Below are 14,732 nucleotides of genomic sequence, written 5' to 3'. Positions count from 1 at the left end.
ATCAGCTAGAAGTGAACATTTAAATTTTTTTTTCATTAAAGTGTGATTCAAAGTGTCATAAAAATTTAGTGAAAACAAAATATTACGTACATACAGATGCACAGGATTGTGTAAATTCTGCTGAATGGAATAATGACAAAAATAGGAATTGTGCCTTAAAATGTAATTTATTGAAAAGATGAAAGAAAAAAATCTCAGTCACTGCACACAATTATTTGAAATGATGGCACTTACACGAGAAGTGATTCAAAGGCTTTTTAAACAAATTTTCCAAATAGAAATTTAGTAAATACTTTAATTCCCTCTGATTTAGTGACCTTCATACTGGCATGATACAACTGGAATTTAGACAATAAACTGTTAGGACAATTTCACTTAAGGATGATATGCTATCTAATACACTTTAGAGAACTCAAGAAAAAAGAGTGCCTTCTATTTGGGATTGTCCTATTCTAAAATAGCAGTTGAAGCCTTTGGATAGAATGGTTTGACCTGACAGATGAAAGAAATTTTGAGCATGGAATTTCCAGTCCCATCTGTAAATAGAAAAAGAAATATGTGGTTAGGTATGTTACATGTTTTGAAGGGAAGATGCACTGTTGTGATACATTTTTAATAGTTATTTTCTCTTCATCTTAAGATGAGGCTCACAAAGTTATTTGTGCTTTCCTGTTATTGACATACATGCCCATTTCTCCTGATTTCTAAGTTTTACAGACAATTTATTACTAGGTAGCATTTTCTTTTGCAGTAACAGAAAATATGGCAAGGTAATTCAAAGAAAAATCTTCCACATATGTCAAACTTTTATCATTTGCCTTATTTTTATCTGTTGTAAGGGAAGTGTCCACCATTGGAAAGGAAACACACACACACACATGCACACAAACACATACACACAATTAGAAACCCCTACATACTGGGTTAAAGTAATGAATACGAATCTGTAAACGTTTAAGTCTGTTTTCTTCTTGACAGACAGACACTTTTTTTTACGGTGTGACTTGCTGAGGATTTCTGTTGTAGTGACCGTAACAAGTAGGATTCCACTGCTGGGTTCATCAGAGTCTCCAAGTCACATCTTGATGGAAAATTAGTAACATCCCCACTCCTATCCTTGTATAGGAGTTTCAATATAATAAATTATATTAATTAAAATTAGCTAATTTTATTGCTCTTTAAATTTATTATTATTATGAAATAAAAATTTGCAAATGTCCAAGCCAATTTAATTATTTCCTAAGTGCTAATGTGTCTACATATAGCTACACTACAGTAAAAAAACAACTTTGTAGTCTACAGTCATATCTTTGTACTGAGTTCTCAAATGAAAAGAGGACCAATGGTTACACAAGTAATTTCCAACTTACCAAAGACCATAATGGTGGAATTTCTGAGAATTCACTTGATTCTTCTGAAGGAACAAAAATTGTTAAAATCATGTGATGAAAGTAGTCAGCAATAAAATCTTACTAAATCAAAAAATGACCACTATGTATTTTCCCAGTAGTATGCTTAATAGATTATTATACTTAATCACCTTCAGAGTGATAAAAACAAACATCATTATATTATTACAAATAAGCAAAAAAGATCAGGATTTGAATTTAGGACTTTTGGATGCCAAAATCTGTGCTCTATTCCCTACACTGCTTTCTAATGTATATCATGGGTATAATCAAAAGAAAGGCATTTAAAGATTAGTAAAAGAGCAAGGGGGATAAAGTCAAATATTGTATTTCTACTTTGGAGAGAAGTTTTTTCCCTATCTTCATCAGAATTAATTTCCCTCATAGAATAGATAGCACCGCTCCACATGTTCCTGGGTAATGGATTAACGTTAGCCATTTACTAGAAAGTATCACCAATTTTCCATTTCAGAGAATTCTAGCATGGGGCACTAAGCATTGATGTGTCATGTTTATTCTAAATCTATTTTTATGGTATGTTCTGTAAGCAATTTTATTTTATTTCTTTTGGTAGAACATCAATATGCAGTAATTTAAATGAACTTACCACCACTGTGGCATAATAGTTTTTCCACTGTTCTTAGAGGCAATGGGTTTGGGGATGTCAGAGAATGATGGAGGAGCAACATATGGTGTGACTTGTGGAGGATAATACCAGGTAGCATAGGGACTGGCATCAAGTTGGTAGAATTGTCGGAAAGGCTAGAAAGACCATCAGAAAAGCAACATTGTATGAGATATTGCTGTTTTAAATCTCTGAAAATGAATCATTTCAGACATGGCTCTTAGCATCACAAAAAATGTTTACTCTATGAGGAAAAAGGAGAAATCATACTCTTCCCTAGGGTAAATCATGGTAAAAGAACTTTTGGAAAGGGCTTTTTTAGGGTACCTGGGGGCGATGAATAAATCACTTCTTTGAGGTCAATATTCAGTGTTGAACTCTAAGAACCTGCATTACTAACACAGGTCCACTTACCAGACTCCAGAGGAAAGTGTTAGTGTGAATTTAATTATCATATAATTTACAAACTCATGGGCATTTGGACTGCAAAGGATAATTTTTGCCATTTAGTTCTATAGTTTAATTTTCCATGGAGACACTGAGCTCAAAGGAAGGGAAGGGCCTCACACTCAGGGTCAGTACAGGGCTTTCCGAAATGCCAGGAATAAAGAGAAAAGAATTCTCCAAATCCTAGCCCAGTGCCCCTTCACATCCGTAAGGTTTTGGTGCCAAAACATTATTTTCTTTCCTGAAATTTTGAAATAGGTGCCTCTGTTAATTTATCATGACATTTTACTTGGTTCTATGTATTAATTTAGTTCTCTACATATTCAGGTGGAAAATATGTGTTCTTTGATGGAATTAGAAAAACCAAAGAAAGCATTTCAAGTTTTGCTGTGGTTACCTATGTAAAGATTATAATAAACAATGATATTTGATACTTTCTCTTTATGAAATCATTTATATAAAAAAAAAGTATGTATTTACCTCGAGGTAGAAGTAGGCCGGTTCCTTAACAGAGAGAGACGGAAAAAACAATTTTGTGATTTAAATCCAGTTAAATACCATAACAGACTAAATATTATTACCAAATACTCTCATTAAGATTATAATTATCACCCTCTTTTTTTTTGAATTACATGGAAAGGTGAGGATCATGTACTCTTTAAAGCTCAGATGAAGTAAGTAATTGCCTTTTCTTTCCTCTTACTTTGGCCTGTGAGTAATGAGAGAATTTTGGAAGAAATTGAGAGTAAAATCTGATGCACAGTGAAGAATCATTATCATAAAACTGATTGATGACTACTATGTTTTGAATCTTGAGGAAAGGTTTTAATCCCTAACCACATTCATATGGAGAAATTTCCATGGTTTTCTTTGCATGCTTTATTTTTTTAATTAGCATGCCATATATGTGTTGAACCATCAATGGGCCAAAGCAACTGAATTGAATGCACAGTTACTACCTCTAAAAGTGAAGACACAACACTGAAAAAATCAAGATTTGAGAGTTTGGGGAGGAAATAAATTGATAGAACCATACTAAATTCACAAATGAAAAAGCAACACTGACAGGTCATATGATGAGAAGGTATCAGATCTAAGATTGAAAAAAGTTATTTTCACTACACAGTATTATAGGTTAATAAAAACAAATTTTAACAACATGAACAATTGGTTGAGGTTGTTCTGACTTAAAAGTTGACCTGAAACTATCTTCACTCAGGGATGGCCATAGAATCAGTCTTTTATTTTCCTTTGGCAACTTAGATCTGATCTTCCATAGCAATGTTAGAATCAGCAGTGGAGAGTCCAACACGAGTCAACAACGAATACTAGCATAGAACTAGTTAGTGATGCAACTAGTACAATAATTTCCAAAAACAGTGACTGTCAATAGAGACTTTGGGGCAGTATTAAAACACACACGCACACCACACACATACCTGATTCACTACTCTCACAGGCTCTCTCTGGAAAGAAAAAGAGAATCAGGGTTAACTTTTAAGGCGGAATAAAACCAAAGATGTCAGAAGCAAACTTTTTGAAATGCTTTTCATGTTAGATATCTGGGAACTCACACTAATAATTTTGCCAATTACATTATCTAGGTACAATTTCTCCTAAGACATATGAAACATCCTCAATGATCCTCATAAGATTCACTAAATGGCAAGTGGTGACTGAAGGACCCCATGGTTGGAATTGGTGCAGCTGTTGATAGGAATCAGAATTGTAATAGCAGCACATATTTCACAGAAACTGGTTATCACCTCAAAGACAAAATAGAAGCCCCAGGGGCACTGTGCAATCAATGGAATGTAGGGCAGGGGAAGAGACAGTTTCTGTTATGTATTACAGATAAACTCACGTCACAGATGAGAGAGAAAACAGAGGATCGGAAAGTTTTTTTGATAGAGACATTTAATATATCTCTCCAGATGGTTTCTTCAAAAGGTGTCAACTAGTAAATCTCCAATATGACTTGTTTAAAGAGCATAATTGTAAGTGAGTTTGAGTTTCCTAAATGTAAATTGAATTCGAGAATCAAACCATGGACATAAAGATATAAAATTAAGGAATAGCTTAAAAGAGAAATTAATATAACCATGGGAATTAACACTTCATAGTGCTTAGAATTATAAAGGTGCTACCCATATTAGGTGAGACAGACAGAATAGAACAATTTCCATTCCAAAGACAAGTGATAAGTAGTTTTCCTCTCTCACATTGATTAATATAAATTATTTCAGAAATTTGGGAATGAGAAATAACTGCCTGAGAGAAAAAAATATCTTCAAAAGTGTGAGGCTGTTGAAAAACAAACATATTTAGATTTCATAATATATTATCATTGTGTAATTTATTAAGCAATATATTACCAGTGGGACATGGTCTTCCTCATTTGTTCTCTGAAGTTGTCCCTATGTAGAAGGAAATATGTTCTAAATTACTTAAACATCTTTCGGTGCAACACATTCATTTTACAATGTAACCAGAGTAAATCATCATCCATGAAATTTAGGATAAGCTGTATTCTTTGCCAAAACTATGAAAAATAGCAATACATTTTTTATTTTCTAACTTTAGAAAAAATATTCAACTAAAGGCTAGACTTACAATAGTTTGGGAAAATAAAGACTCTATAAGGTTCATATCTGGGGGGCAAATAAAATTCCCTAGGACTATTTTCTGTTTGTGACTATTAATCACTTGTTTAAATTTTATCTTTGGTAAATTTTAAATAAAATATTACCAGATATGGGTAGTAGACAATTTTCTCTCTTGGAATATATTTCTGCTAAAAAAAGAAAGAGGAGTGCATATTATAAAAATATAACGTGAAGAAAATATTAAAATATTCTAGATTTAATAATCTTGCATGATCATGAATAGCTTCCTAAGGAGGAGAGAACATTTTGTTTTAGTATATTGATTTTATTCATGTATGAATAACAGACATTTACTAGGTACCTTCATTCACTTAGGGTCTATGCTAAATACTGGGAATCAACTATGAAATACAGTGAACACTATGAGCGGGACCCATACATGTAGTTCTAACACTTGTGGAAGTTATAGCCTGGTCATAACATAACTTAGGTCCTAAAATATATTATTCAGGTAATTTCTTAGATCCGTAATAATGAACTCCAGTAGGGTATTGATATATTTAAATTTATTTGGAGTTTAAACACAAGCCACTTGGAAACTGAAACAAGAGTAACAATTGAGGTCCAAATTAAATTCATTACTGACATCCTTCTTTCTACATTTGTAACAGAAAAAAATGTGAAATATAATTTTGCTTAGTTAAGACAAGCCCTTTTCCCTAAAGTCTTAATTCAGTCAAGTTTATTTGCTATATAACTAAAAGAAAAAATTTGGCCTCCCAAGTGAAAGGCTATGATGCTCAAAAGGATCAAAACTAAATAGTGAAGGAGGGTTGTGCTAATTAATATGTTTTTGATCCATCCATACCATCAATAGATTGTGATATCATAGTTCAAATGCGAATCCTGATGAAAGACTTTCATAATGTTGTCAGAAGTCTCATGAGCACAGCAAATTTTATAAAGACTGGGGAGTGGGGGCATGAGAAGGAGAAATGAACATTTTACTGGACTTGCTAAAAGCTAGACTCAGGGATAGCTGAGCAGGAGATTGCTCATTCAATATTCAAAATAACACAAAGAAGTGAGAATAACTGTATTTCGATTTTGCACATAAGGAAGCAGGTCCAGAGACAATTAGATCAATCAGCTCACCAATTCTTTCTTAGAGAATTTTGACAAAGGCAGTTTGAATGTTTAGGACTACTGATTGCTTCTCCAGAGTCTACACTGTTTCCTTAAATGAAGAGTTTATTTGGCACATCTGTGCTTTCACAAGGAGGCATATTTATGGAATCACCATCCAGAACTGAATTTGAGAAAATAAACAAAATAAATTCCTGAATATAATCCATCATCTGGGAGGCTCTAAGAGGATGTGATATAGAATTTAGTCAAAGTAAATTTCTCCCTGCTTAGCAATTACAGATATGATATACAATGTTAGTTTGGGCATAAATAGAAAGAAATAGATGTGGCAGTAAATATATAGACAATCATATGGATCATTTGTCAATTATTATTATTAATATCAAGGCTAGAATAATTTCTTAAAAAAACATATTTAGAAGTGGGCCCAATTTAAAATTTAATTATTTTAATTCTGCAGAATATAATTTTATATTATTATAATAAAATATTACCAGTTGGAGTAGGTTGTATTTGTTCAGTGTGAGAAGCTGTTTCTATTCAAAAAGAAAGAATATTGTCAATTTTGTGGATATCGTTCAGTCCATTTTCACCATTTTCAAGTAATAAAGGTAGAATCGTAACATGCCCTTCCCCAGGAGTAAAGAATGAGGAACGAGTCATCCTACTTTAGTGTTATTTCTACCACAGAGCATTTGGACTAATCCAATCAGTTTATTTAAACCATTAGAAAGACTACTTTCTTAACTTATTTTTAACTTAAAATAAATTATAATGTAGTCAGATATAAATGAATATTTTAGGCAATTTTACTTACAGTGTGTCTTTTGTCAGATTTGCTAAGAAAATTGAAAATGGTTTTTTGCTTTCTGGTTTTTGCAAATTAAATCAGAATATTAGATGAAGTGGGAGAAATGCTGATGTTTCTGATACTAGCCACGTTTAATGAGTGCTTACCTTGTGCTTTGTCTTGCTTGTATTAATCACTTTATGTGATAAAATATTTATTATGTTGTCATTTTAGAATTTAGATTATAGACTTCTAGCAGATAAGTAAACTTTCTAACATCACATACTGGTAAAAGATAGAGCTTAGAGTCAAACTCAAGTCTGGCCAAATCTATAGAGTGCCATTTCAATACTATGCTATCCAGATCTGAAAGATTAAGAAACACAAATATTCAAATGAAAGCATGAATTAAATACCTGGCACAAAAAAGTTGTCACTAGAGTCTGTTGGAGTGCTTACTATGTATTAAAATATAGCAGATATTGAAAAGGAGAAATAATTTATCAATACAACATTCTTACTCATTCCTTGGTACATTTGCCTTTGATAAACTTTTAATAAAATTTTACCAGATAGCGTTCGGAGGGCATATCTTCCTTTTGAGTTTGCTTCTGCTAAAAAAAAAAGAAAAAGGAAAAGAAAAAGAATTTTAAGTAAATTTTAACATATCCCAGGTAATGTTAATATATTTTAAATTTAGTAAATATATCTCACCTCATTGCTATTAGGAACAACTTCCTTAAAAAATAAAAACATGCATTGTTAGTTTTATGACATTAATTTACACTCAAGGTAAGAATACTAATTAACCAGACACTCCATTGCTTAACTGTCGTAAACTGATTTTAGCCACAAATTCCTGGGTAACTTAGACAAGACGGATAATTCAAGGTACATGTTGTACTCAAGGTTCCCTTTTCTCTTCTCACTGCTTTCACCAGGGAAGTTATTCAGAAAGTTGGAGGTGAATGTGAAAGTTATATGCACAGAAATGCCACATAATGGGTTTGGGTTTATTTTGTAACTTGGATGAAGGTCTTCTCCCAAAGTTAAAGGAAGGACCTTATCACCTTATATGCCTGCTCTTTTTCTCCTCTAGGCTAACAAAGAGCAAAGGATTCCAGTGTTTGATTAACCTAAAATTGATTGATTTCTATGCAAGATATATCATGTTTATATCATTGATTTAGAAGCATAGCCATTATTGTAATTTTAAATAAGATTTAGGTCTACTAAAATCTGGAAAGGGCAAAAAAATTGTTTTACCTTTTTTAAAGAAAAAAGAAAAAAAATGTTTGGGCACCACAGATATCCAGATAGGATTGTTTGCCTAGAAAGAATTCTGTAATTTTGTCTCTGACAAATATTTGCTTTCATACATTTTTTGGGTTGATAGCCTTGCATATTAAAGTTAGGACAGAGCTATATACATAGTGCCTTGTACAATGAGACCTTATGGGACATGTAACCTTTGTGGTACAACAAGATTTCGTAAGTATTTTCTAATTGGGATACCGAATTAACATCAAAATGACTTACCTCACTTGATGAACTGCTGCCAGATTCCTTTTGCTAAAAGAAAGAAAATCACTGTTACTGACTCTGTGACTTTTAGAATTGGAAGGAAACTAGTTCCATACTTAAATACTGGTTTGTTAACTCCTTGTTCACAATTACAACAATTGGTATGAAAAGATTCAGGGCCAATACAATGTACTTTCTTGGATTGTCAATTTTTTTTTTTAAATATGTTGGAGAGGGGAGTATAATAACTTACCTGATAACTTAAAAACACTTTTTATTAAAATAAACATAGATACATGCATGAGTAGATTACAAGTGCATATGAATTTTTGTGATAAAAATGAAACCTGGAAGGAAGAGTGCTGTTGAGCTGGGCTGCCTGAAACCCTAGGTTGAGGTTTTATTCTCATATACCCTTGGGGCAGTTTTGATGTGAATACTTTGGAAATATTAAAATAGAACAACAAATTTCACTATGAAACTAAAATTACACTAGCTTTTAAAATATCTACCCTTTGAAATATTTAGGTTTTTTCCTAAGTCAGAGATGTTTATATTTACTTATGGATATCATTTTTGTTCACAAGTACATACTAAAATATTGATTTTCATGTGCAACAGACTATTCATCTCTTGGAAGAGTTGATTAACCAAATATTATGGATTAATGGATTTTCCCCATATTTTTAGGTTACCTACTGATCCTGGGTAATTGCTGCAATATACTCTTTCTGCCAAGAACCACCCTCAACACACAAAAGAGTGAGCTCTTACCCTGGGATGGCAGAAGCAGGGTTTTACTTTTTTTGAGTGTCATGTTTCATTTGAAATACTCATGCACATTTTGCTTTTTATTCTTTGTTTTAATAAATAAGCAATGTTTTCCCTGATTATGATTTAAATGACAAATTTCCTCTTCTGATTTTAACTTCACCTAGCACATTGTACATTCTTGGGTATAATAGCCCTGTTTGAGAAGTTCGATCTTGCTTAATTTGAGAAGATAGCTTTCTTAAAATAAAGCATAGAGCATATACTATCTATAATATGTAAGTGTAGAGTTTATTAAAATAAAGGTCTTACCTGAGAGGCTTCCATGACAGGATCCTTAGAAAAGAGAATTAATTTTATTTTTCATGACAAACATTCAAATGTAAAATGATAATTACCAGAATACAATAGATGCCAAAGAAAATAGAAATGCATGGCAATAGTGAAGTGATAAGGAAAATATAAAGGCCTGCCTACCAGGCTAACCAAAGAATTTACCTCTTTAATCTGCATTTCAGAGTTTAATAAAAACTACTGTAGGTTCTTCTATGTTGTGGTAAATCAATGTAAATAATTCCCTTTAACTAGCATAACTTCTTTTTTTTCTTTAACTTGGCTTTTGGATGACAAAACAGAGCATTGGATTATAGATCATGTGACAAATAAAAGTGCACAAAGCATTGGTTTAATGATGTACAAATATTTAAGCAAAATAGATTTTCTCCATCTAGTATGCTGCGTTCAGTTTTCATGACCATAGCAATATAGAGATTAGTGATAAGATCTGTAGAATTTAAGCTCAAAATATTAGTGTTGGTTTAATTATGCAGCTAATTCTGGCCAACATATATGTTGTATCTTTTTTTTTTTCCCTTTGAATTAGAAATATCTGTTTAGTTTTGACTTAAGAGAATTATTCATTCATTTTGGTTAGAGTATTTAAAGGAAATTTTTTATTTCTTTCTTTTCCTTATATTATATTTAATACTTTTAAAATAAAAAATCTTACTTCAGTTGATTCAGTCCTAATATCCTGCCAAGAAAAGATGATCATTCAGGCATGAAGGATAATTAAGAAGATATATATATTAATCTCATTAATTTTGAGTACCTGTGTGGTCTCAATACCAAATCTATTAAAAATCTGATAAACAACCCAGATCAAAAAAATCATGTTTAAAGAAAGTGAATAATCAATTGTGAGTATGTAAAACATTTTTGGAGGAGATATATTGCTTTAAATAATACTCTTAATAAAGCATTCTTTCAGTTTTGGTGATAAGTTCAAATGGTTGGTCAGTCTACAATCGCACTCCATTCATTCACTCATCCATTCATTCATTCATATGAATGCCTTGTCTCCTCCCAGCTACAAGGTTAAATCAATAAAATCAATATTTAGAATTCTCAGTAGAATTCATTAATCATCTTGAAAGTTCAAGGAAAATATAAATGCCACAGGAAACTTTTTTTTCTAAATTAAAACATTTTCTCTATTGCAGAATACATTTTTTGACATACTATCTTATGGAAATTTTTGTTACCTTGAGTTCATCACTCTGTTTTTCTCTCAGAAGTTCTCTCTGTTGAAACCAATAAAGTGTAGGTTGTAAAATACATTTTTGAAAGAACTAGCTTTTAAAATAATTTAAATATCATTGATGTTCCTTACCCTGATCGGTTCATTGATGATTTCCTTAAGGATAGAAAAGAAGAGAGAAACTTTAGTAAAGAGGGCCATAAATGAACAGATATCTGTGAGAAAATGTACCTTATGTTGTGCTGCTGCAAATTAGAAAATAAATATGCTTTTTTGTGAATGCACTAATATTTCTTGCTATATCATTTCTTCCATTGTGTCTCCTTGCTAAGCTTTCCTTCAAGTTGTCAGTATGTAAATGTGCATTAATTTAAACTATTTTAAAATTTTGTTCCACTAAATTTTACTGTTATTATCTTTCACCCTAAGTCATAGTTCTGAATTCTCTTTACCTCTTCTGTCTTGTTCAATAATCTAGTGTTTATTTCCATAAAAGAGCAATAAATAATTGGCACAACACCACAATGCTCATTTGACAGAACAAACTTGTTTCCCTTTGTTAACTCTACAATATATCCTGTGGAGAATTTCTTACCTCTCTGAACGCTTCTGATAAGGGCTACAAAAAAAAAAAAAAAGAAAAGGAAGGTTATGTTACAAATCATTTAGACAAAGCTGGGTTGCCTATCATATCTTTTAAATAGCTGTCGAAGTAAAATTTCTATTTGTATTCTATTTGACAAGTCAGTCACAAAATTACAGAAAATACTACACATACAGGGTATTGTTTAATGATAGAGAATATTCCATCATAATGAGCATGGAAATTGTAAAACTCTACATAGTTTATGTGAAAGAAAGCATAAGTGTTTTGCAAAGAGTCCAATCTACAGGTATAAATTAATATTTAAAGCAGCTTTTTAATATTTGCATATCTAATTTCAGTATTCTCTGTGGGTGCTTGGGTGAGTAAATGAAGAAAAGCTTTTAATCAAGTCAAGTGAAAAAAATATTTATAAACAAAAATTAAGTTGATTTTTCCAGAAAAACATGTTTGTCATCTAAGAAGAAGTGGATAATGCTTACCGCCACAGCAAACCTGAGAAAATTTCTTTCTGTAAGGACTTTCTGCAGAAATTAAATTGTAAATTATAAAAATGAAAAACACACCCCAAAAAGGAGCATGTTTTTCCATTTGAACACAAGTTCTCCATTTACCTAGGTAAACCAAAATATTTTTTAGGTAAGATAAGAGATAGTTTTAGTTTTATGATCTAATTTTAAAATGTAAAGATGACACCATAGTTGGTTCTGTCTTTACCAGGCCTAGAGTTTTAGCAAGTTCATCCTCATCAAATGTCAAAGGACGAATTGAACAGGAATGTAATCAAAACAGAGAATTGAGAGAATAATCTAAGTACCTGAGTATCTGGATACAATTGAAGGTAAATAAAAATTGAAATGAAGACGATATTCAACACTCATCATAGCTAACTGAAAGAGAGATTAGTTGGGGGAAAGAAAGAGCCTTACCTCTCTGCTGTCTGGTTCATTCTGCAAAATGTCAAAAATAAATTAGACAGCATTAATTCAATCACTGGATAGAGTGGCGGATTAATGGCTCTTGTAGAAAAGTGTGGTAGAGGTATCTAATTTAAGATTCAGTGTGTAAAATGAGACCAATTATAAATCATACACTTGAGTGCAAGTAGCAGACATAGAAAGAAGCAATAATACATTAAATAAACCATGTTAACATATTTTATTTAATTAACTACTACTCTTGAGTATTAAAATTTTTATTAATCATAAATACATAAGTCCATGTGACCTTCTCTCTAAAAAGGTTTGTGAAAGCAGACCAATACTTGATGATATTACACCCCAGTGAATGTGAAACTGGCTGTTTTCTAGAGAAGGGAGGACCAGGACTAGAGTCTGTGTATTACCAATCCTTCATCACTTAATTTCCACAATTAGAGTGAGTTCTTGGAACATAGTATAAAGCACTCACCTCAAAGAATTCTCGGTACCTGAAAGACTGTTTCTATGAAAGAATTGTAAAACAAAAAGCAATCAAAACACAAGAAAAATAATATCACAATACATGGATAATACTGTACATTTAGCATTGCTATTTAAGAAAAGTTTGTATTTAACTGCTAAATTTGTCTGCCACCAAGTTTCCCTGGGAGGAAAAAAATGATTTTATTGACAAAAATCAAAGAAAAGTAAATTAACTTTTCTCTTTAGACCATTGTGGAGAATTGAGAAAACTACGTAAAAAGACAAAAAAACAAAAACAAAAACAAAAACAGACAAAAAATCCAAGCCTGAATTAGTTTGAATTAATACAGAATGATAAGCTATTTTGTTTTCTGAACTATTTATACTACATGGTAGTTCTAAAGGTGACATTAAATTATCATAAATTTCTGAAAAAAATATGCTTTTACTAATTAAATATTGTTTGTCTGGATTTTATTTTTATCATCAATTGAATTATATAAAAATTTAACTCAATCTGCATTTTAACTGAGGGAGCAAGATTTATTTTTGTTAAATGGTGCATTAAAAATGATGTTTTCTTTGGAATAGGATTATAGAATCTATTTGCTGGGGAATCTATATCCATTTCATTCATAAAAGGACAATATATGGACTACTCCAATGACACGTTTCTAAAGAAGTTGGATTCTTTTTTTTGTAACTTACTGTCAGATATTCCTTTCTATTAGTGCTTAGGGTGTAGCACAGACAGAATATTGGTTAAGAAGTAGGATTATTAGTGATCCTGCATTATCCATACAAAAATTTAGGAAATAAGAGTCTCATCAATAGACTATCTCAGCATTTCAGAAACATTTGCATCTATATTTGATAGTTTCAGTGTCCAAATATCCAAGACTATTATCTTATTTGAATTGTTTTCTTATCAGGTGATTCATTTGTCTATTTCACCCTCACTAGCTACACATCACAAGGGAACAGAATAACTTTTTGCTTCACATAAGTGACTGAATCTTTTTCTTTTATTTTTGAGAGGAAAGGTTATTTTACTTTACATTATCTAGTTTTACTGTGTACAGGGATCAAATAATTTGATCTCTGAATCAGCAGAATGAGCCCAGTTTTCCATACCTTGGGAAATATTGGTTGTCATGAGCCATCTCAAAAGAGGGTTTGATTTAGCCACTGGAATATGTGGCTTAATGGTGTATTTGGTATTTGGTAAGAAAATATTGGACACGTATGCTTACAAATAAGTTAATTCTGTAGTGGACCCAGGCAAAGAGCTAAATAACACTCTTTGATGCTCTTTATTATGTTGTTCAATACCTTATTTCTTCTTTTTTTAAATTAAAATTTTTTTTTATTTTGAGGTGTTTATATTTCAAGTCAGAGATTTTATTTGGAGTTAAGGGTTTGAATGAACTACATAATAATGATCAAAATGTGAAGGTTTACCATAGTTTTAATATCAACTTCAATAGCTAATTAGAGATCATCCAATTCTTATTATTATTATCCTCAATATCTTGTGTTTGATGAGATATCAGGTGATTTCAAACAAGAATCTAGAACCTTCTAAATTCTCTACTGTACTCACAGGTCTGGCAAGAGCAACAGCCATAAGGCAGGTAAAGATAAGAAGTTTCATGGTTGTCAAGACCTATGTAAGAAAACAAAATAAAAACATTAGGTCTTATAATAAAATTTGATTGAAAAAAATCCTTGATTTTCCAACAAAGGAGTATATTATGATAAAAGTATATTATGATAAAAGAAATACTTCATTTGAGAAGTAGTATTTTTATTCATTTAGTTTTTAATTTTGTTTTTCAATATAAATATTTATCATTTAAATTAT

The 14,732-nt window shown here is 31.4% G+C and overlaps 1 protein-coding gene across 1 annotated transcript; it reads right to left on the bottom strand.

Annotated features, from left to right (window-relative positions):
• Positions 1–2,012: 2,012 nt before the first annotated feature.
• Positions 2,013–14,522, bottom strand: CSN1S1 (casein alpha s1). The gene is made up of 10 exons (XM_057726916.1): positions 14,472–14,522; positions 12,876–12,908; positions 12,395–12,415; positions 11,457–11,480; positions 9,634–9,657; positions 8,566–8,598; positions 7,741–7,764; positions 7,596–7,640; positions 3,921–3,947; positions 2,013–2,171 (listed from the first exon to the last, which is right to left on the bottom strand). The coding sequence occupies exons 1-10, from the start codon at positions 14,520–14,522 to the stop codon at positions 2,013–2,015; spliced, it is 441 nt and encodes a 146-aa protein (XP_057582899.1).
• Between the last annotated feature and the right edge of the window lie 210 nt (positions 14,523–14,732).

The sequence above is a fragment of the Hippopotamus amphibius genome, chromosome 3, assembly GCF_030028045.1.
Source record: "Hippopotamus amphibius kiboko isolate mHipAmp2 chromosome 3, mHipAmp2.hap2, whole genome shotgun sequence".
In the NCBI taxonomy this organism is placed as follows: Eukaryota; Metazoa; Chordata; class Mammalia; order Artiodactyla; family Hippopotamidae; genus Hippopotamus; species Hippopotamus amphibius.
The sequence above is the reverse complement of the archived record's forward strand: the minus strand, read 5'-3'. Positions and strand labels throughout refer to the sequence as shown.

Excerpts from the sequence above, each read along its gene's own strand:
- CSN1S1 (XM_057726916.1), bottom strand. The coding sequence starts at position 14,522 with ATGAAACTTCTTATCTTTACCTGCCTTATGGCTGTTGCTCTTGCCAGA. Across the intron at positions 7,641-7,740 it reads TTGTTCCTAATAGCAATGAG|CAGAAGCAAACTCAAAAGGA; the intron begins GTGAGATATATT and ends TTTTTTTTTTAG. Across the intron at positions 3,948-7,595 it reads TGCCCTCCGAACGCTATCTG|AGAGAGCCTGTGAGAGTAGT; the intron begins GTAAAATTTTAT and ends TTTTCTTTCCAG.